The sequence below is a fragment of the Amphiprion ocellaris genome, chromosome 4 (genome assembly GCF_022539595.1).
Source record: "Amphiprion ocellaris isolate individual 3 ecotype Okinawa chromosome 4, ASM2253959v1, whole genome shotgun sequence".
In the NCBI taxonomy this organism is placed as follows: Eukaryota; Metazoa; Chordata; class Actinopteri; family Pomacentridae; genus Amphiprion; species Amphiprion ocellaris.
Window position 1 is genome coordinate 36,083,195 of NC_072769.1, and position 20,647 is coordinate 36,103,841.

The 20,647-nt window shown below is 37.7% G+C and overlaps 1 protein-coding gene across 9 annotated transcripts in view; it reads right to left on the bottom strand.

The window, feature by feature from the left end:
* The window catches only part of LOC111562803 (VPS10 domain-containing receptor SorCS1), a 228,199-nt gene that overhangs the window by 8,418 nt on the left and 199,134 nt on the right, over window positions 1–20,647 (bottom strand). For 7 of the 9 annotated variants that reach the window (XR_008601405.1, XR_008601406.1, XM_055009830.1 and 4 more), the window contains 9 exons: window positions 19,906–20,019; window positions 15,251–15,422; window positions 14,076–14,262; window positions 12,766–12,899; window positions 10,760–10,886; window positions 6,620–6,732; window positions 2,933–3,067; window positions 1,237–1,332; window positions 702–811 (listed from right to left, as the gene is read on the bottom strand). Coding sequence is in view for 7 of the 9 variants with exons in the window: in XM_055009830.1 (XP_054865805.1) it covers window positions 702–811; window positions 1,237–1,332; window positions 2,933–3,067; window positions 6,620–6,732; window positions 10,760–10,886; window positions 12,766–12,899; window positions 14,076–14,262; window positions 15,251–15,422; window positions 19,906–20,019 (1,188 nt within the window). In the remaining 2 variants the exon portion in view is untranslated. The remainder of the gene's footprint in view (window positions 1–701; window positions 812–1,236; window positions 1,333–2,932; window positions 3,068–6,619; window positions 6,733–10,759; window positions 10,887–12,765; window positions 12,900–14,075; window positions 14,263–15,250; window positions 15,423–19,905; window positions 20,020–20,647) is intronic. The other 2 variants (XM_055009831.1, XM_055009829.1) reach the window with 1 other exon arrangement.

Consider the following 20,647-nt stretch of genomic DNA (forward strand, 5'->3'; position numbering starts at 1 on the left):
TTCCTACGGCTGAAGTTTGTGGAGGAAAATATCCATCGTTTGCAGAGTTAACATTTAGTAACTCCTGCAAGCACTTGGAAAAATAAATGATTTCTGGCATTGTAACTGTGTCATTCTGCACAGAAGACATTTCTGAGTTCTCTCTCCTTCATCATGGTTTTGCTGTTTCCATAGAGGTGCAGGACTTTATTTTGCTGTAAAAAATGAGCCCACAGTGAGTAAAAAATTTAACAGGAGCCAAAAGAACTAAATACCCAGGAACTGCTTGGAGTCTAGAGGGTTAATTTCTCTCCACACGCGCCTTCTGACAACATTTGCATGTGAATCAGGGCCAACACAACAACGATAAGTGTTGAAAAATGAAGTCTCGCTCTCTGTCTCGCTTGTCTGTGAAATCTTCATGAACCTTCATGCTGTTTTCCCCTGAAACTGCACCTCAGCGGTTTAACATTTCAGAAAGGTCAACTGCCTGCGTTCAAAGGGCGTATTATTGATAGCGCCTGAAGGCTGACTGGCATTTCTTTTGTGGAGAACGACCTGATAAAAGAATTTCTACAGGTGTGTGTGAGGAGAAAAGCCTAAACTTGGTGTCGGAGTGCCGGGCGAGGCGGCGTTTGACAGGCAGCTATTTGTTTACCGGCTGTCAGGAGCAGCTCCCATATCACCACCTGTATAGACATGACATTTCATGAACACTTTACCTCTTGAATTTGTAGATGACAAACACAGCTAAACCCACAACCACTACTGATAGCAGCATTAGCATTGCAGAGCCGCTGTGGTTCTCGCTGGTGTCCACTAGGGGCGCTGCAGAGACAAAGAGAGAAGAGCCGCACAGCTTAAAACGACACGTCCGCCAACCTGAGGTGTATTTCCACGCAGCTGAATCATGCAATGAAGAGACAGAAATGACACCTATGAGATTTTAATGTACAGTAGTATCTTACTCTTTATCTTATAAGCCCCTTTAGGACAGTAGCAGCATCCCCAATAGGAAGAGGCACACATACTTGTACCGATGCTCACTCTCTGAATGTCTCTGTGTAGCTACATGGTGGGAGCCAATCAGACACAGGGATGCAGTTATTAGTTGAGGGGGAGGGGCAGCAGAGATAAAAATAAAAAATACACCTGACTGTCCACTGAATGCACCAGATCTGAGTCTTTCTTTTCTGTCCCGCTTCCTACAAAAGGCCCTGCCGTAAACACACTGGCAGCCGTGTTTGTTTACCTGCAGGACAGGTGAGCTGCGTACACGGTGACCTGGACGCCCGGCCGCAACGTGAACTGGACCAAGTTCTGGTTTAAGGCGCTCAGCAGAACCTCAGAAAGCTGCGAGACACAGAAAGCAACAACATATCAAACCACTGACAACTTTGCATTTCTGCAACACATGTTTCCTTCGATGTTCTGATAATATTTTATTCTGCAATAGTGTCTTACAGTCTCTTATATACGATTTATAAAGAACAACGTCAAGAATTTGCTATTAAATGGAGCTATTCGTGTCCAGCATCAATAAAAATCTAAAAGTCAGGTGCAGTTTTCAAGCAACACAACTGTAATTCACCTTCAAGTTAATCCTTTCACGCATTAATCATTAGTTTTTCAAAGTCTTAAAATATATTCAGTTGGATTTCCTGATTTTGATATTCTAAGGGATATATGCAGCTGTACACTGTTGAACATAAGCGGTTCAAAATGTAAAAAAATACTATATCTGAATGAGGTAAAAATTAACTAATACATTGTAAAAAAAAAACAAAAAACAAAAAACAAATCCTAAAAAGAACAAAGAAAAAAAGAAAATCAGGACCTGTTTGTTATGTTTAAAAAGGTTCATTTTCACCATGTTTCTAGAAAAATTTTTTGTAATCTAAAATGTGTAATAATTAATACTTTTTATGAGATTATACTAGATATTATCTTTAATTTAACAAAACAGGAAGAATCTGTATGTTTTACTGCTTTTCATTTACACAGTTAAAAACCTGTGTCTCTGATCTAATAATGACATTCTAGTATCATAAAACATGCACATAAGCAGCTGCAAATGTCAAACTAAACAAAAATCCTCCCTTTTCTCTGCAAATGCCATTTTTCTCTCTCTGCAGAAGCTTCATTTATCTTATCTGCCTCATTTGCCAAATTAATTGTGATGTGAGTAATTTCTGGAGTCCTTTATCCTCCCCTTTTACACTTCTTGGCTGTTTAAATTTAGACTATGCTATGACTAATTACTTTTTTCCCACTGTATACCAGGGTCAGTAAATCCATTATACATTCTAATAAGCAGAGCTCGCTCTACACTTTTAAGATGTCAACCTTGAATGAAGATTTATCGCCGGCTTGTAGGGGAGGAGAGGAACTTTCCAGCCGATCAACCAGGTGTGAGGGAGGAAAATCAAATTGATTTCCTTCCCGGCTCGTAGAATTCTTCCCTCGGAGAGCAGATCCGGCGTTATTATCAGTCATTATCTGTTACGTGAGGCTGAGAGCTAATTCGGTTTCGTGTTTTAGTGAACAGATCAAGCGTGACAATTTCTTTGTCTGGCTTTTTTAGGCTCTTAAGAGGCGGCAGCAGCCCCACAGGAAGTGACTGGAGGGAGTTTAAGAGTCATTCCCCTCTGATAACTTGTTAATACTTGTCAGGCTTATTGATGAGTCTATTGCAGAGATTCCTCAGGCATGTTCCAGATTTAGACTCATGGAGAATAAAAAAAAAAAATTATAAAAAAAGCTGGACATGCTTCAGTGGACTAACACTGACATCTGCTGGAGGAAACAGGAACTTAAGGTTGGGATTATTTTTCAGGGGGCAGGAAATAAAAGAGCAGAAATAAGAGAAATGCTGATTCAAACCGTGGTTGAATCAAAGTGAAAATAACAAGGTAGAATCCATCCTCCTGAACCAATGCTGCTGTTGTCTCACCTGATCTAAATGAGCAGCGCTTTTCTCCGGTTTGCCCTCCGTCAGCTGCTTGTCAGGCAGCAGGAAGAACTCGGCGGCGGTCGGTAAACCAGGAAGGACGGTGACCAGCAGCTGATCCTCCCTGACGCCCGTCGCCTGCAGCAGAAACAGGAGGGAAAGAGAAGGTTTGTACAGAAGGAGAAACTGGTTCAGGTGGAAAGAGCCTCAAAATTCTATTGGTCCCAAATGAAACAAATCCTCGCTGTAAAAAGAGCACTTGAGCTCCAGTTGAAGAACTGTTTTCAATAAGCTTTCTGCTTCAGTGACAGCATTTTTTTGCCATGGATTGTATTCCAAGTTACATTTTGTGCCTTTAAAAGTGGTTTTCTAAGGGAGGTAAGAAATACAAGACCTGCAATCAGAACGAAACTCACAATTCTAATTGAAAACACAGCAAGGAGGAAATGTGTTCAGAAAGAATTATAAATCATCACAGTAATACATTTCCTCGAGATCCTCCCCAGCTGAACAAATAAATAAATAATCTTATGGAGGCGATTTATGGACAAAAGGACAAATCTGGCAACAGGGTGGAAGAAATAATTACTTCAAAAATGGTGGACTATTGTAACATTCAAAAATTCAAGGAAAAAAGTGAAAACAACAGCAAATACCTGTAAAATAAAGTAAAACAAAAGAGTTTATTTTTAATCTTTATTTAATTGCAAAAATAGACTGATTATAAGATCAAACATTGTAAAACAACAAATTTCAATTTGTAAAAAGACACTACACTCTGGGCCTCCATTTTTATTGCTAACGAGTACATTAAAACATTTCTTTTTGTGCTTTTAGTAGTGATTAACTGCAATTTCACAGATGTAAAATAACAGTATTTTTAAAAGCAAATTATAGTTAAAAATGTACTCAATTTTTATAACATTTCACCTGCAATATTCTGCTATGTTGTTGACGGAACACATTATACACATTTTTCCGTTATGACGATGTTACATCTAAAGGAAGGACGCTCTTTGTGCAACACTGGTCAAACGTGTAAAGAAGAACATCGTTAAAACATCTTTAGAGAACTTTAGCTGCCATTAAGAAGAAACTGGGAACTAAAACAAAACATCAAATAACATAACATCTTGATAACTCTGCAGAACTTTCTTAGAATGTTTATAGAACACTAAAACAGTTCAATCCTCTTTTTATTCACTGTTTGCACCATATCCAGTAAAACTAAGAAACCGTGACTGACTCTGCTGTGACCAACAGTCATGTAACAAACATTCAGTGAGTTTCAGGGTTGAACTGCAGGCTGTGTTTCTATCGAGTAGAGAGGCTGAGAGGAAAATAAAACACACAGAATCAAGAAAATAAATGTAACAGGGCTCAAAAACAGTGTAGAGAGAAATAAGCTGCTGGAAGATACATCCAGCATGGTGAAACATCTTTCTAATGCCGGGAAAAAGTTTGCAAAGGCTGTAAAAAATGGAAATATTTAAATATCTATCATATGTGAAGCCAACATCTAACTCTAGCCATGGTTTTTCTGCTTCCATAGAAGCGCAGGACTTTATATTGCAGTGAAAAATGAGCCAACAGTGAGTAAATATGTGACAGGGCCAAATAAAACACCAATAAACTACTTTGGGTTCAGAGGGTTAATTCGTTTTCATCCCTTGTGTTTCAGCTTTTTTATAGTTTCCTGTTGTAGTCAGTGTTCATCTCTAGTGTAAAGAACTTCAGACTGTGTGTTTGGATGAGAAAAGCCATCAAAATCAAGCTGAAGCATAAAAAACTGACATTAAATGTTTGCTTGGATTCATCGTCTTCCTCTGATCAGTTTTTGATCTGAATTAACAAGAGTTGAATACATGTTCTAATACAGTGAAATACTACTGTACTGTATTCCTGTTTTTATTTTCTGCTTGTGTTTGGACATCATTTAACCACATGAGCCTAAAGGTTTTTACTGCTGTTGGATGTTTTTCGGAAATATTCTCATTTATTTCCTGACAGGGTGTTAGATGAAAAGGTCAATACCGCTGTCACAACTGTGAAACTAAAAAGCATCCAACACCTCAGAATATCACTAATGAACCATTTCATCCATCCAAAACTGTGAAAAACAGAATGTGCTGCTTTAAATGGGGATTTTTCTTGGCTAAGAGCAAGCAACAAGTGAAATATTCAGCGAGAAGATTTCACAAAATGTCAATTTATTCCTTTTAGTACAAAAAATATAGAAACGGTAACTAAAAAAGTCTTAAAAATGGTTTTGTTGTGATAAACTGTGTTCATACTGTACATTTATTATGTACTTTTTGTTATTGTATCTCACAGTTTTATCTTATTTATTGTTTTATAGCATTGAGCATAAAAGTTGCAACCTTGAACCTCAACCTGCAAGTATGAATTCAATCGATGGAATATTAATAACCTGTTTTTATTTTCTCAGTTACTGTTTTCAGATCTCACTCTGACCTGCTGGTGGAGACACAGAGAGTTTTTCTATTTTTAAATTCTCACAAGTGCCTCTGATCTGTAGAGACGAACGTTCCTTCAAAATGAAGCTGAAAAATTGTCAAAAATGATGGAAATCTGGTAGCAAGGTGCCAAAAACATTGTTAAACAATCATAAGTTACCGCAACATTCAGAAAGCATAAAAATGAACTGAAATGTCTGTCCAATAAGGTTATTTTTAGTGATTTCAATACAGTAAAACAATGTAACCTTACAGTCACACACTGTAAATTAGGAATATTAATTTACATAAATTTTTGTAAAAACTTTTGATGTGGTTTTTGACCTGTTTTTTTTGTTTTGTTTTTACTGGAAAATTTTGAGTAATTGTTTTTTTCCTGTGATTTTATTAGATATTCTCTATCAAATAAATACAGATTTTTGATGTGGACATTTTTTACACTTTTATTCTGTTATGTTCTTTTTTTTTAACATTGATATGTGCTTTATACATGCCAATATTCGTGAACATATTAAAAACATGCAAACAAAAACCATGAAATGTTCTGAGTTTTGATTGTCTCTATTCCAGCTCTTGTTCTTCTTGCATGTTTTTGCTGCAGTGAATGTTGTGAATATGAATGCTTTCAGCTATCATGTTATATTTTCATCTGAAAGTTTCAGTTTTTATTCATGTTCTGCCTCCAAGGCTCTGGTCTGCATAAAAAAAGAGATGTCAATAACAAATAACATAACAGACATGTTCAGTGAAGAGTCGGATGTGTTTTTGGCATCAATTTGGATTTGCAAGATGAAAAAAGTGTGAAAATATGACAAGGCTCAGATCATGTCTCAGATTTAGAAGCAAAAACATGATGTTGCAAAAAAAAAAAGAAAGAAAAAAACTGGAATTTAATGAGCAACTCTGAATCTGTGCAGCTTTGAATCACTTCTTCCAGCTGACAGATCGCTCACCTGCGAGCCTCGCTGCAGGTCAGCCCAGATTAAAGCCACACTGATGTTTATTCTTCTGAACACTTTGACATCCAGGAACCTCGTTACTGCTCGTCCCTGAACTCGCAGCAGCAATCAGAAGCTCTGCGATTGTATGTTTCCTCCTCTGCTGCCTCTCGGCTCATCGTTTATCATCATAAAAGTCAGAGTCACGTCTGCGGGCCTCGGGGAGGTCAAGACGCAGCGCTGACAGTATTTACTGCAGGAAAGAGGAGCCTCACCTGGATCAGAGAGCTCCTGATGACTCGGCTCACGTCCAGGCGCCACTCTGCCACGTCGGGGTTGTGTTCGTCCAGGTTTGATGAAAAGGCAAGAAGATGAGATCGGAAATATTCTGCAGGGAGGAAAGAAAACTTGTGTGAGACATTTGTAGCTTTCATAAGTCATTAAACAGTTCAGCCTTTTGGTTCAGCTCGTGGACTTTGTACTATATTATCTTCATGAGAGGATTTTTTGTTTTTAGAATGGAAAAAAAATGTCAAAGAAATAAGGTGGAGAATTGCTGGTAAAGTCGAAGAATTTGGGTCTTATTTCATTTTAGATCTCACAAAGCACAATGTTGTAATATGTGAACACAACATCTTTACAAGAAACACGATAAACAAACTGCTGGTTCCTGAAATGTAAATGTTCTATTTTGTGTTATTTTCTCTTTTACAGTCTGAACCCCAAAACCAGCTGGCTGGTGTAAAAGGCATTTATCTGTTGTTTAAAAATAAAATCACCTAAATTACAGCATAAATTACCGGAAAACCAGAAACTGTGAAAGCAGATTTTTTTTTTCCAGTGGTGCAAAAACTACTTATCTGTGGAAAAGTCAACAAATTTATGCTAACAAACTGGATATTTTGTCTAATTTTAAAATTTACAACAGGTCCAGTAAAAAAAAAAAAAAAAAAAAAAAAAAAAAAAAAAAAAATAGAAAATGCTTTGCACTACTTGGTGAAACTGGGAAGCTGATGGACATAAGTCTGGTATAAACATTCTGGAAACGAAAAAAAAAAGAAGCTTTTTTCACAAATTCTGTCATTCTCTTCTCTTTTGCTGATTCTCTTTGACTTGAACACTTGCAGAACTTTTACATTCACATAACAACACACTCAAAAAAGGCAAAACCCCAAAAGCAGAAAATGGGCTCTTTAAACTGATCGCTGTTTGTTTTTGCCCTCCAAAACCTGTTTAAAAAATGTGGATTTTTTAAAAACTGTTTTTATCATCCCACTGTTGGTGTTTCCTCACATATTGGACTTTTTTTTATGTAGTTAAAGAGTTTAGTTTCAAAGTATTACAAAAATAACTTCAATAATGGTCAACAAGCTAACTTGAAATTATTGGAATTCCAGATTAGAAGTGCCTTGATTAGTTGGCCTCATTAATGATATTAAAACTGCATGAAAGATCAATAATTTAAATTTGTTTCTAAAATGACTAGTTCATTGTAAGTAATGCTTTCCTTCTGTGCAGTTGTCGTCAGTTGTTTTTAGTTCCAGTCAATGGTCAGCTGCTCTACAGTTTTAGGAAATTGCTGCTGAACAAAACTTGTGTTCACTGTCAAAGTTTTCAAAAACCACAGGTATTTCAAATGATCTCAGAGCAAAAACATGGTTAATATAGAGTGCAGACTTTTAGCAGCACAGAACAATGAATGAACACCTCAAAAATGCAACGTCAAAAAGGTGAAACACCTGTAAATATTGTCTGCTTTTCTAAAAGAAGAATTTTTAATATCTTTGGTCCTTGTAGTTGCTAAATCTACTTGGAAAACCCAAAAGTTGCCTGCAAGTTGCCTTAGAATTTACAGTGAGTGAGTATACGTGTTTAGTGTGTGAGTATCGGTGTGTTTGAGAAACCTGTGGGGACCTGCACTGTTGCTGATCTCAGAATAACTGTACTAAAATGAATCATTTAGAGTACTGCTGCAAAACATTGGAAAAAGCAACATTACAGTATGTTGCTTTTCTGTGATCTGAAAAACTGCAGTAATCTTCAGCGGAAGATTTGATTCACTCTGTTTGGAAAGAATCAATGACTCTAGAATGGTTGATTTTGTAGGGAAGTGCATCTGCAAAGAAAATAAAAACTAATTTTCAAAACCCGTTTGGGATTTTTCTCCTATGGTGTAACACTGGCAACGTATCTGAAATAGTTGTTTTCTTTGGATGACATTCAGATCTGGCTTTGAACTCATCATTCAGAGCTTTGTGCTGCTAATTTAATCCTCTGAACTCTGAAACCAGCCAGCGGGTTTGAAAGGCTCGTTGTCTTTACAAAATATCACCAAAATCACACAGAGTCAGAAACTGTGAAAACAGAGACAGTTGATGGATTTTGATCTTTTCTGGTTTGATCCTTGAACTCATCTGTGATGTGTTGCTCAGTCGAGAAAATTAACCACATCTCAGTGTAAAATCATTATCATTCCCATCAAAGTCACTTTATTCTACACATCTCACTGAAAAAAAATCCAAAAATAACATGTTCGCTTTAACTAGATTCTGTAAAAAACTAAAAATTTGGCACTCACCTGTACAGCTGGGAAGTTATGAGGGATTCAGCTGTGACTAACCGAGGCGTGACAAAAATTTAGGATCAAGATGGATTTTTATGGAGAGGAAAACATTTATTCAAAGACAGTAATCTGTAGCATATTGCAGCCTAGTGTTCGCATTTAGGAACCAAGGAAAAATAATTTAACTTAATGTCAAATAAATTGTAAAAAAAACTTTTTTTCAAGGCATCATTTATCAGAGCAAGAAATTGTAAAAAAAAAACAAAAAAAACAAAAACAAACAAAAAACCCAGAAACAATTGTTGGATTTTAAACTTTCTAATGATCCTTGAACTACTCATCTGTGATGGAAACTGAGCCAAATGTAATCTTGCAATAGTGAGAATCTTAATCTAAATCAATGTATTGCAGATTTACTAAAGTTTCATTTTTATGGATTAGGAACATTTATTTAAAGGCAGCAATATGTGACACATTGTAATCAATTAATAATTTATTTCAGAAGCCAACTTTCCTATGATCCTTGAACTACTCATCTGTGATGCCTTTTAGGTCAAGAAACCTACACAAATAGGAGCTTAAAATCTAAAAAGTCACTTTACTTTACATGTGTTGTTTAAAAAACTAAAAGTTTTCTAAGTCAAATGCAAGATCTTGGAATTCCAGTTAAGCCGAGATTGGCTGGAGTAATCATTTGTGCTGAAAATGCATAAACATCAATATTTTAAACAATCAATGCCTTGTGAACTATTGTTCAAAAGTAATATGATCATTCTTGTTTTTGACTGCAAAAAACATTCAGAGTTGATGGTTTTCAACTGTATTTTGCAAAATCAGTGCACTGCCTTTAAAACGTGTCTGTAGTTTTATAGTAATTTATTAAACTGTGGTGTTTTCCAGTATTTTTTTAGAGTACAGCTCATATAAAAATGACAAGTCTATAGCAACGACAGGTGAGATCGAGGTGTTTTGATCTTAATCAGTAGTTGCATTTTGTTGTTTTGCACAAAATTACACTCTGCAGCTCTCTCTGAGAATGATTGCTTTTTATTTATGTTGGAAAAGTGGTGGACTGCTGTTAGTATTTAGCTGTATTTTTACAGTAATTTATTTAACTTTGGTTATATTCTTTTCTATTTTTTTTGGTTTTTTTCTCCAGTGCAGGGATTATAGTGTTAAAAGATTAATCAGGACTTAACCAAATTGGAATGTTAATAAATTACAAGTTAAAATCAAAGGTGTTATGATCTTAATCAATAGTTAGATTTTTGCTATTCTGTGCAAAATTAAACCCTGCTGTTGAAATTCCAGTTCTCTCTGAGAATTATTGCTTTTAGCTTAAAAACGCATCAGATTTGACAGTTTTTTTGTAAAATCTATCGACTGCTGTCAGTATTTGGCTGCATATTTGAATAATTTATTAAAATTTGGTTAATTTACAGCAGTATTTTTATTTTTACTTTACGGTGCAAGGATTATAGTATTGAAGGAATAATTACCAAATGTGACAGTTAATAATAATAAATAATGAGTTTAAAACAAAAATGTTATGAGATTTATCAGTCGGTGCACTTTGTTATTTCATACAAATTTGTTGAGATCCCAGTTCTCTTCAAGAATTAATGCTATTGGCTCAAATAAAAATTAAAAAAACATGCCATTTTTATCACTTTTAACAACATTTTGGAAAATCAGTGCACTGCTGTTAGTATTTCTCTGTGTTTTTATAGTAATTCACTACAGTGCTGTGCCACTTGGAGAGCTGGGTGTTTCCTGCAGTGATTATCAGACAGAACTTGTCATTGTGTGTACAGAGAAACAGAGTCCCAGCGGAGGTGGAGGCTGGGCTCACCGTGGACGGCGATGGTTTTTCTGTCCTGCAGGATGGTATTCCCTGCTGACACCTGCACGGTGACGCTGCTGACGCCTTCCCGGGAGAACGTACACGCCACGCTTCCCTCCAGAGTGATGACCGGCTGCTGGGGGAGACAGAAAACAGAGTCAGAGTGCTGCAGTTCCCCTGAGAGGCCCTTATCAGTGGCTGGTTAACATCTCACACTGCTGTTATTTACACTACAGAGGTGTCAGACTGCAGCAGCAGCAGCAGCAGCAGCAACAGTGTTAGCTGAGCTTCATACACCACAGCAGCCCTCAGAGAGTCACTGTGACTCCAGCAGCTCCAGCTGTCATCACTCTCATCTCCATTTGTTCCTCAGATAGCTAAAAGATGCTAATGCTGCCACGCTTTATTACCGGCTGACATAACTGGCTGTCCTTGTGGAAGGTCCCTGATGCTGCTCAACAAACACATTTACACAATTATGAAGACAGATAGCGACCGTGGAGTCTTTGTTCTCAAGGTTCTTTTTTCTGCAAGTGAACGCAAACTGAAAATGACATGTTTTTTCACGTATCCTGAGCAATAATGTGCTACAGTAATGTTTATTCAATTTGTGGTTCACTGAGGGGGAGGCGCTTGTTTGCAGTCTTACTGTGGATCTTTTTTTTTTGTTTTTTTTGAAAATAAGAAGAATTAAGATGAGATGAGTTAAAATAAATTAAAATGAGATAAGATGAAATGATTTAAGCTAAAATGAGATAAATTGAGAACAGATGAGATGAGCTAAGTTAAAATGAGTTGAGATGAATAAGGTTAAATTAATATGAGAGAAGTTAAGTTTTGACTAGATGAGGTAAGTTAAGTTAAAATAAGAAGAGATAAGGTAAAATGAGTAAATATGAGAACAGTCAAGTTAATCTAATTAAACACAGCACAACAGCATACAAAGTGAATAGATAGATGAAAGTGGACTGAAATTGTCTCAAATGAGTTTGAAACTGTTCAACCTGAATTGAAAAAGCATCCAGAAGCTTCATAAATCCTGGATGCTAAACAGATGATCAACAAACTAGGGCACCAGGAACCTGCTCTATGAAGCAAACTCAACATAATCAGGACAAATTTTAGTTATCTGGCTTCACAAAACCAAACAACTGCAGTCTTTCACATAAAGCTGGTTATTAACTCAGTAAGTTGCCCAGACTTTCTGAATCTAGCTCTGAGTTTCCTCCACTAAGGATCTTTCTCTCTCTTATTTATGCTTGTCAGGGAAAGAAAAGGGTTTAGGACATCTCTAAAAACCCCATGACACTTCCTCATTTTCTGTGCACCGAGTTCTGCAGGATCTTGCAGTAATGTGATGCTATTTTCCAACAGAAATGATTAGTTGGTTGGCAGTGTTTTAATACATCTGTTATTTTGAACATAGCCATCCTGATATCTTGTAAAACCAGAAATAAACCTGAATTTACCTTGATAATCTCTTTCTGGTAGCAACACTGAGCCACACACTAGCATATTGCTAATGACTGCACAGTCTGCTGGGTACATTTGTGCAAACATACAGCGTATTCTTTCTGCTGTTGGGTGACTAGTAAAGAAAAATAATTAGTTTTTAGGTGCATGAACATGACTAATGGGTTGCATTTTCTAAAACACTTGCACAACACTGATTCTGAACTGCAGCGTTTTCTGTTTTCAAAGGTACATATCTGAAAATCTGTGCACCTACAGCAAGAGCTGCTGTATCTGCATGGCCAGATAAGAGGATTATTACAAAAATGCATCTTTTGTGACCTTTTAATTCTGGGATCGATCAGCTCTGCATTTGCAGAAGCAGCCCTGAATGAAGGGCTATCGCTACGTCAGCACGCTGTATCCAAGCTGATTAACAGAGCCGCCATTTTTGCAACCTGGATGAACAAATATAGCTCGACAAAGTAATGAGTTTCTCAGTTTGGGGCAGGAGACTCAGCAACCTACTTAATTGCAAAGGAAGCTCAGAGTGTTCACAGTACCTCAGTGTTATTTCCAATCCACCAGATGTAGGTGACCGTTCCCACTTGGCTGGGCCACAGAACAGCCGTCAGGTTCACTTCCTTGTTCCTCACCGCCACAAAGGGAGCTGAGAGATGGATATACTCCAGCTGACCTACTCAGACACACAGATACATCACACAGTGAACTCCCTGCACTGAAAACGAAAGAAACAGCAACTTCACTAGTCCAAATAGAGGAAAAAGAACAGGGAGAGCGGGTTTATAGGTGCGATGGGAGGGTGAGTTTGTTCAGATTTCTCTGCTGCCGCTGGGATCACTGGCGTTGCACTTTTCACTTCTGGAAGCAACTTGCAACTTTGCACATATAATAACAACATATAGACCCCCATACACACCAGTTTGTGTCTCCTGCCATTAAGTTTGAACCATTTTACTAACTTTTTGTACAATTATAAAGTCATATAAGACAATTCTGAGTCATTTTAGACAAATTTTGGGTGATTCTGGTGACAGGCTTCAAGCCAAAGTAGCAAAAAACTGCAGCCTTTTCTTTCCATTCTTTCCAGATATCAAATTTTACTGATGTTAGAGGCCTCAAAAGCTGGTCAACCAAAGCCTATATTTTTAGTAGAAAATATGGATACATCTATATGTATTTACTGGAGCTTTCTGGCAGCAAAAGACCACTTGTTTGAAAATTTTGCAGTTCTCTCAATTTCAAGGCCACATAATAAAACCAAAATTGGACTCTGTTGCTGCTATTCAATCTTTACAATCTGCTAGAAACAATTCTGTCAGTGTCCTCACCAAATTTCATGGCTACAGGAGTTAAATTTCTGGAGATACTGAATCTTTGAAATGCCTTGTCAGGTTGATTTTAGATGTGAAAATAGAAAATTTCTGGGGCAAGGAGGTTGAGTTTGTTCAGATTTCTCTTCTGCGTTGGGACCACTGGCTGCCATCTGTGAGTTATTTTTCATGCTGGGCACTCCTGAGCCTGCGGTGACTCTATTTGTACGTCTGGCACATCGGATTGACAGATCGGTGGGGGCAGCGGCGGTCCCTGATCAATAAGTCAGTTCCGTTACATCTGTCACCCCCTGAATTCACCAGGGGTGGTCAGCCCTGCAGCGGCTACCAGGCATAAGCTGACTGGATTGGAAGCGTAATGGGATTTGTTCTATCTCGGCTGTTTGTTTGGTTATGGGAGGGGAGCGGCTGTGTACAAGCTGACAGCAGCGATTCCTCCGAATGAGATAAAAAAGCAGGAAGTAGGAAAATTGCAGGAGCTTCTATCTAAAAAAAACTGCACAGGTGCGTTATCTCACAGGTGACGTGCAGGTAGAGCGTGGCGGTCTCCGAGCCAAGGCTGTTCTCCCCGGTGGCCGTCACCCGGTAGATCCCCACGGCTTTGTAGATGTGCTTGATGCCATCCTCGATGGAGCTTACGTTGGAATAAGTCAGAGCGTGGCCGTCGCCAAAGTCCAGGGTGATGCTGGTCCTCGCACCATCGCCCTGCACAGAAAAAACACTTTAAAGAAACCTGCAGCTCTTTATCAGCTGCTGGTGCCTTCGATTTCTCCAGAAGAAGTAGCAAGGAAAAAGAGTTTTTGGTAACTTTGGACACTTTCCCTGTGATAATAAATGCCTTGGTTGCCATTAGGATCACTAAACTAAGAAGGTACTCAACATACATGTAGGTGTGTCCGCTGTAGTTTGTACACTGTAAAAAAATAAATGTTTCTAACTGATTTTCTTTCTTATTTTACAAAATGCAACTTTTTCCTTCCATACTTGCCAGGTATCAAATTCTATTAATGTTAGAGTCCTCAAAAGTTGGTGAAATTTCAACCAAAGACTGTATTTTAGTAGGAAATATGGATACATCCATATATATTTACACTTACAGAAACTTTCTGGGGCCACAAGACAGACTCTTGTTCGAAGATTTTGCCCTTTTTCAAGTGCAGATAATTGAAGATTTGTCCTCTACTGCAGCTATTCAATCTTTTAAATATGCTGGAAACTATTCTGTCTGTGTTCTCTGCAGATTTCCTGGCTGTGGAATTTCTGGAGATATTAAACTATTAAATGGCTTATCAGGTTGTTTTGAGGGTGAACATATGAAAATTCCCAGCTCTGAATAAATTAGAAATTCTCAGAATTGTGCCAGAATATTTTACAGGACTTAGCTTGAAATCCCACATGACAAATTAGTCAATGGAGCCACACTTTTATCTGAAATTACACAGACTAAGCGCTCTTCAAGCACTTGTTTTGCATAAAGAGCAGAAAAAAACTACAGTGAGGATTTTGTATACTCTGCAGAGCCACACAGCGAATGATTAGTGGTTTATGGTTGTAGCTTTTGTCTCCATAGAAACCCTCCAGTTTCCTAAAGTGTGATGCAGCTGGAACCTCAGATGTCACTGTTTGTACATTTTAACCATGAAGCTGCTAATGATTCAGACTGTGGATATAATGACACTAAAAACCTGCTCACCTCCTCCAGAAACACCAGGAAGGTGACGTTGGTGCCCAGCGTAGCCGTCAGCGTGCCCTCGCTAGTGACCAGGTGGAGGCCTCTGGGTGCCTGGACGGGACACTGCTGCCTCCTGGCTGTGTACTCGGAGCTCACCCCAGCCGTGCAGTTATTCGAAACCACTTTCCTGTAGCTGGAAGCACAAAAAGCTGGTTAAGAAACACAAACTTGACTTACAGATCTCAGCCATACATGACAATTTGGATGTATTTGTTTAGAAAAGTGCAAAATCTTGATCTCTATTTGCGCTACTTTTGTGTTTTTGTTGTGATTTTGCATGGTTTCTTGATGATTTTGTGTTTTTTGTAGTGATTTTGCATCTTTTTCTGGCAACTTAGCACATTTTTGCAATGATATTGTGGTAATTTTGCATCTTTTTCTCATAATTTATATCTTCTTGTTGTAATTAGGCATCTTTTTGTGGTGATGTGTGTCCTTCTATAGTAATTTTCTAGCTTTTTGTATCAATTTTGCATACTGTTGTAATTTTACCTCTCTTCATGGTAATTTAGTGTTTTTGTTGCGTTTTTACATATTTATGTGGTGGTTTATCTCTTTCTGTAGTGATTCTGCATCTTTTTGTTGTGATTTTTCTTTTTTGTAGAGATTTTACATCTTGTAGTCATTTTGCCTCTGTTTGTGAGAATTTTGTGCTTTTGTTGTGATTTTTCGTCTTTATGTGGTGATTTATCTCTTTTTGTAGTAATTCTGCATTTTTCTGTAGCAACATCCTCGTGGTGATTTTGAACTTTTTTTGCACTCATTTTGCAGATTTTTGCAGTACTTTCACCTTTGTTTGTGGTGATTTATATCTTCCTGTAGTAATTTGGCTTCTCTTTATGGAGCTTTTGCATCTTTCTGTGGTGCTTTTGTGTCTTTTTATGGTTATTTGGTTGCAGCTTTTAATAGAACTCAAATATGTTTTTCAGCCCTGAACATTTCATGTTTCTGTCTGATGTACTGATGAAGTTCTCAGGCTCAGAAATGGTGGGAAAAGGAATTAAAAAGCAAAAAATGGAACCCAATTCTATGTACTTCAACTATGAAAATATTCATAGTATGAAGGTAAAACTCCTTGAAATATACTAAAGTTACCATAGATTAATCAACTGAGTGTGAGGATGTCAGGTGGGGATTTGTTTTTTCAGATTTAGTTGATTTTATAAGAAAACACAGTTAGCACAAACCAGCAGCACAAAATCCTGATCTGTCTGCTGTTTGTTCCCTCGTTTGCATTCTCTTCACAGGTGAGAAAAAACGTTTAAAATTGGAAAGGTTTGCGTCTCTTTGTGTCAGGGTTGCTGTTTGTGAGCAGTGAGGAGGCGTAAACGGGAACATGAACAGGGCGCCCTTTGACAGGGAATCTGAAATGTGGAGAGAATGCCAATGTTGAGAAACAAAGAGCCATGTTAAGGCTCCCTCAGACTCTTAAACAGGACAGAACCTGATTAAACCTCTAACAACTTCTAACATCCACCTTTAGCTCTTATATGTGGAAGAGCAAACATCATGTTGCGATCATAGCACATTTCCAGAAGATTGTATTATCACTACCAAACATTTAGAGACTTCACAATCATTCAAATGTCAGAAAATGTGTTTTTTCTCTCTAAATGATGCTCTTTAATCTTAAATTAGACAAGGAGCCCGGTCCAACAACACTATTCATATTGTGTTTAGAGGAGAGCCAATAAAACAAATTGCCAGCTGTAGATGTGAAAATACAACTAAAATTAGACACAAAACTCCATTGAATGTGAAGGAAAACATGATGGATCCTCTCAGAATTCAGCATTAGACGTTTACCACAGTGAAAATGAGAATAATTAATGAGACCATAAAGGAGTGAGTTTATCAGCAGTAATAAATAAAGTCACAAATTTTTACTTTCCTACACCACAAATACACAGATTTCCTGAGTTATTACTGTTGCAAAATGTGCATTCAAGTTTTAAATGTCAAAAACTTCTTAGAGAAAGATAAAATCTATAAATGGATGATTACAATAAATCATTTCATGGTCCCGTTTTTAAAAAATCTTTCCATGCTGGCAGCAGATAGTTGTTTTAAAAGTTTTGCAAACCAAAAATGAGAAACTTATTGTTTGTGTTCTGATCTGAATTTGCAAAGACTTGAGGCTCTCTCTTTGGGAGTTTGTTTAAATCTGCAAGATTGTGAACATAAATATTGCATTAATAAAGCAGCAAACAATGATCTACTATATAAAGATATAGTGGAGTTTTGGCTAACTTCAATATATATAATGAAGCCATGCAAAGTTTTAGCTTCATACTGTGAATATTTGAGTTACAGTTCCTTGGAGTACATAGAGGTCGGGCTAAATTTCACTCTTTAAATTCTTTTCCATCAATTCTGAGCCTCATAACTTCATCAGTGCAGCAGACAAACAAGTGACTTTTTCATGGCTATTTGAGTTCTGGTAAAAACTACAATCGGATCAGTCTTACATCCACTCCATGTGTCACAATCTAAAGACTCAATCTGCTTTATGTTCATTTTTTCAATAGCCAACTGTGAGCATCAGTATTATGGGATGAGTCATAGTTTGAACAGTAAAACTGCAGCAGTTTTATCATTGGTACTCTGGATGTGTTTTGGTTTTCTGACCATCACCTGGGTAAACATTCAAGGGGCATATCAGCATCGTGATATGTGGTCAGGGCTGCACAGTGGCGTGGTGGTTAGCACTTTCACCTTGTAGTTAGAAGATCCCCAGGTCGCGTCCATGCCTTCCTGGGATCTTTCTGCATGGAGTTTGCATGTTCTGTGCATGTGTGGGTTTTCTCTGGGTTCTTTGACTTCTTCCCACAGTCCAAAAACATGCTGAGGCTAATTGGTAACTCTAAATTGTCTGTAGGTGTGAATGTGAGTGTGATTGTTTGTCTGTATATGTAGCCCAGTGACAGACTGGTGGATCCTGCCTTTGCCGTCAGTCAGCTGGGACAGACTCCAGCCCCCTGTGACCTTAATGTGGATTAAGTGGTGTATAGATAATGGATGGATGGATATGTTGTCAGTCAGAACAACTTATAGCAAATAAAAGGTCTTATTTGATACCAGGATCATCTTCTAGATACGATTCACTCTGTGGTGAATCTATTTTCTGTTACTAATGTAACTATTTTCTAACATACAACATAACACTGTAGATTACAACTGTGAAATGAAGAAAAAACATTGGAGTTGACGTGTTTTTTCACACAATTTGTTTTTTAAATGGGCCATTTTCCATCCTCAGATTGTGAACAGCAGTAATGAAGTGTAATCTTGGTATCAACACTTGTCTTTTGCAGGAAATTTCATGGTTTTAATTCATTTCACTGAGTAAAGTCTCTCCAATATTACAAAATGATTCTGACACAGGGTGAATCATGTCTAGAAGATGATCCTGGTATCAAATGTAGGTAAAGATGAGACATTTCATTTGCTAGAAGTCGTTCTGACCAACCACCTTTCACACATGTTGACATTAGCCCTGAAAGTTTACCCAAGATGCACTTTATAAAGTTTTCTCAAAGTTGATTAATGAAAAAAATGAGCAAAAACTGATTTAGTCTTTAGACTGTGATACCTGGAGTGGCTGTAACGCTGATTTGGTTGCAGTTTCAACAGATGGAAAAAGTCCATAAAAAGTGTCAAAATGTACTTCAAGGGCCTGTAACTGTGAACCTCTTCATAATATGAAGGTAACACTTTGCATGGCTTCATTAAATATACTGGCGTTACTGTACGTACAGATTAAGCTGATTCTGAGAAGGTCACAGGGGAGCTTTTTCAGATTTGGTTGATTTGAAAAGAGATTACTTTAAAAAAAACTGAGTTAGGAAAAAGGACATTTACATTTCTGCTTTTGGAATCTGAATAAACTTCCAATTTCAGCAACATCCCAATATTGATCATATTTCAGAACTTAGAAATTGGTGAATTTATGTTGTCTAATCTCACACTCAGTTTGCTGTACACCCAAACTAGTCAGCCTGATAATGAATAAATGACAGTCACATGGCTGTAGTGTTTAATCAGCTGAACTAGTTGTAATTCTGGACAAGCTAAGCGCTAAAGTTGGCATATCTCTGTTAACCAGAGCTGGAATAAAGGCGGATTTACATTTCTGGAAACATGATTCTGTTGTTTCCAAACAAAACTACTAATTTAAAAAGCTCAGTCTTACCATCTCATCTCAGGCAACAATGGAAACATTTTTCAATATGCAGAAAGCTAAACAACTAACAATGTGACCTCAGTAATTTCACATCATCTTCATCTGTGTTTCAAATCATCTTTTTGTTTGTGCACTTCAAGGACCTTTAGAAAAAAAAGCGCCACAGCACATTCCACACTCTCACACCAAGCCTGATATTGAATTTTTCATTTATACCTTTTTTTCCATTCTTGGCACGACTTTCACCTAAAGCAGGTCCTTTTATCGCAGCCGGTTTATTCTTGTTGCTTCATGATTGTTTTTAAAAGTGCAGGTTTGAACATTCAACCCACATTTTCCTGCGCCTGCCGTCCCCGAGAAACTAATTAACGCACCCTGAACTATGGAGCTGAAACGCTCCATTCATTTCTCTGTGTGTGCTGGTTCTGTTTACCCGGTGCTGTTGAGGAAAGTCATCCCTGTGGTGCAGCTCCTGGACACGGATGATGGATGGAACCAGAAGGCCGGCGTGCACTTCCCGTCGGTACGTCTCTCGAAGCCATAATCACTGCAAACATGCACAAACAGACACAGTTTTTAAAGCAGGAACCACTGAAGAAACACAGCATTGTCATAAGTGTAACACCTGTTGACTCACATGTAAAATATTCTGAGATGAGCTTTGTGAAGATTCCCAATACATAAGCATTGAGGCTCCCTTTCATTACTAAGGAAGTCAGTGCCACTGGTCGATAATCACCAAAAACACTGAATGATTATTGACCAGTGGCACTGACTTCCTTAGTAATGAAAGGATTTGAACAAATCCTGAAGCATTTTCTTGATGACACAGAGTGGTACTGCCCTCCAATTCACTTATCAACAGCATGAAGACGTGGAGGATTCCACAGTAACTTTGCTAAATCTGGTGGTTGGACACTTGGAAGGAATGAGGACTCATGCTCGTTGATGTTGTCTTTGTTTCTCATCTGCTTTGAACTGTATGCAGATTTATATTTGAGCTAACAGGCTCTCTGAAATACCTGGCTTTGACTTTGAAACTATATGTTGGCTGATCGACTTCCTGAATATGAGGTCATAAAGAACTCGTGTCAGTGGCTCTACAGGCTCACCCCAAGGGTGTCTTGTCACCTTTACCTTTTGTGCTGTACATGAACGACTGTCAGAGCACAGAT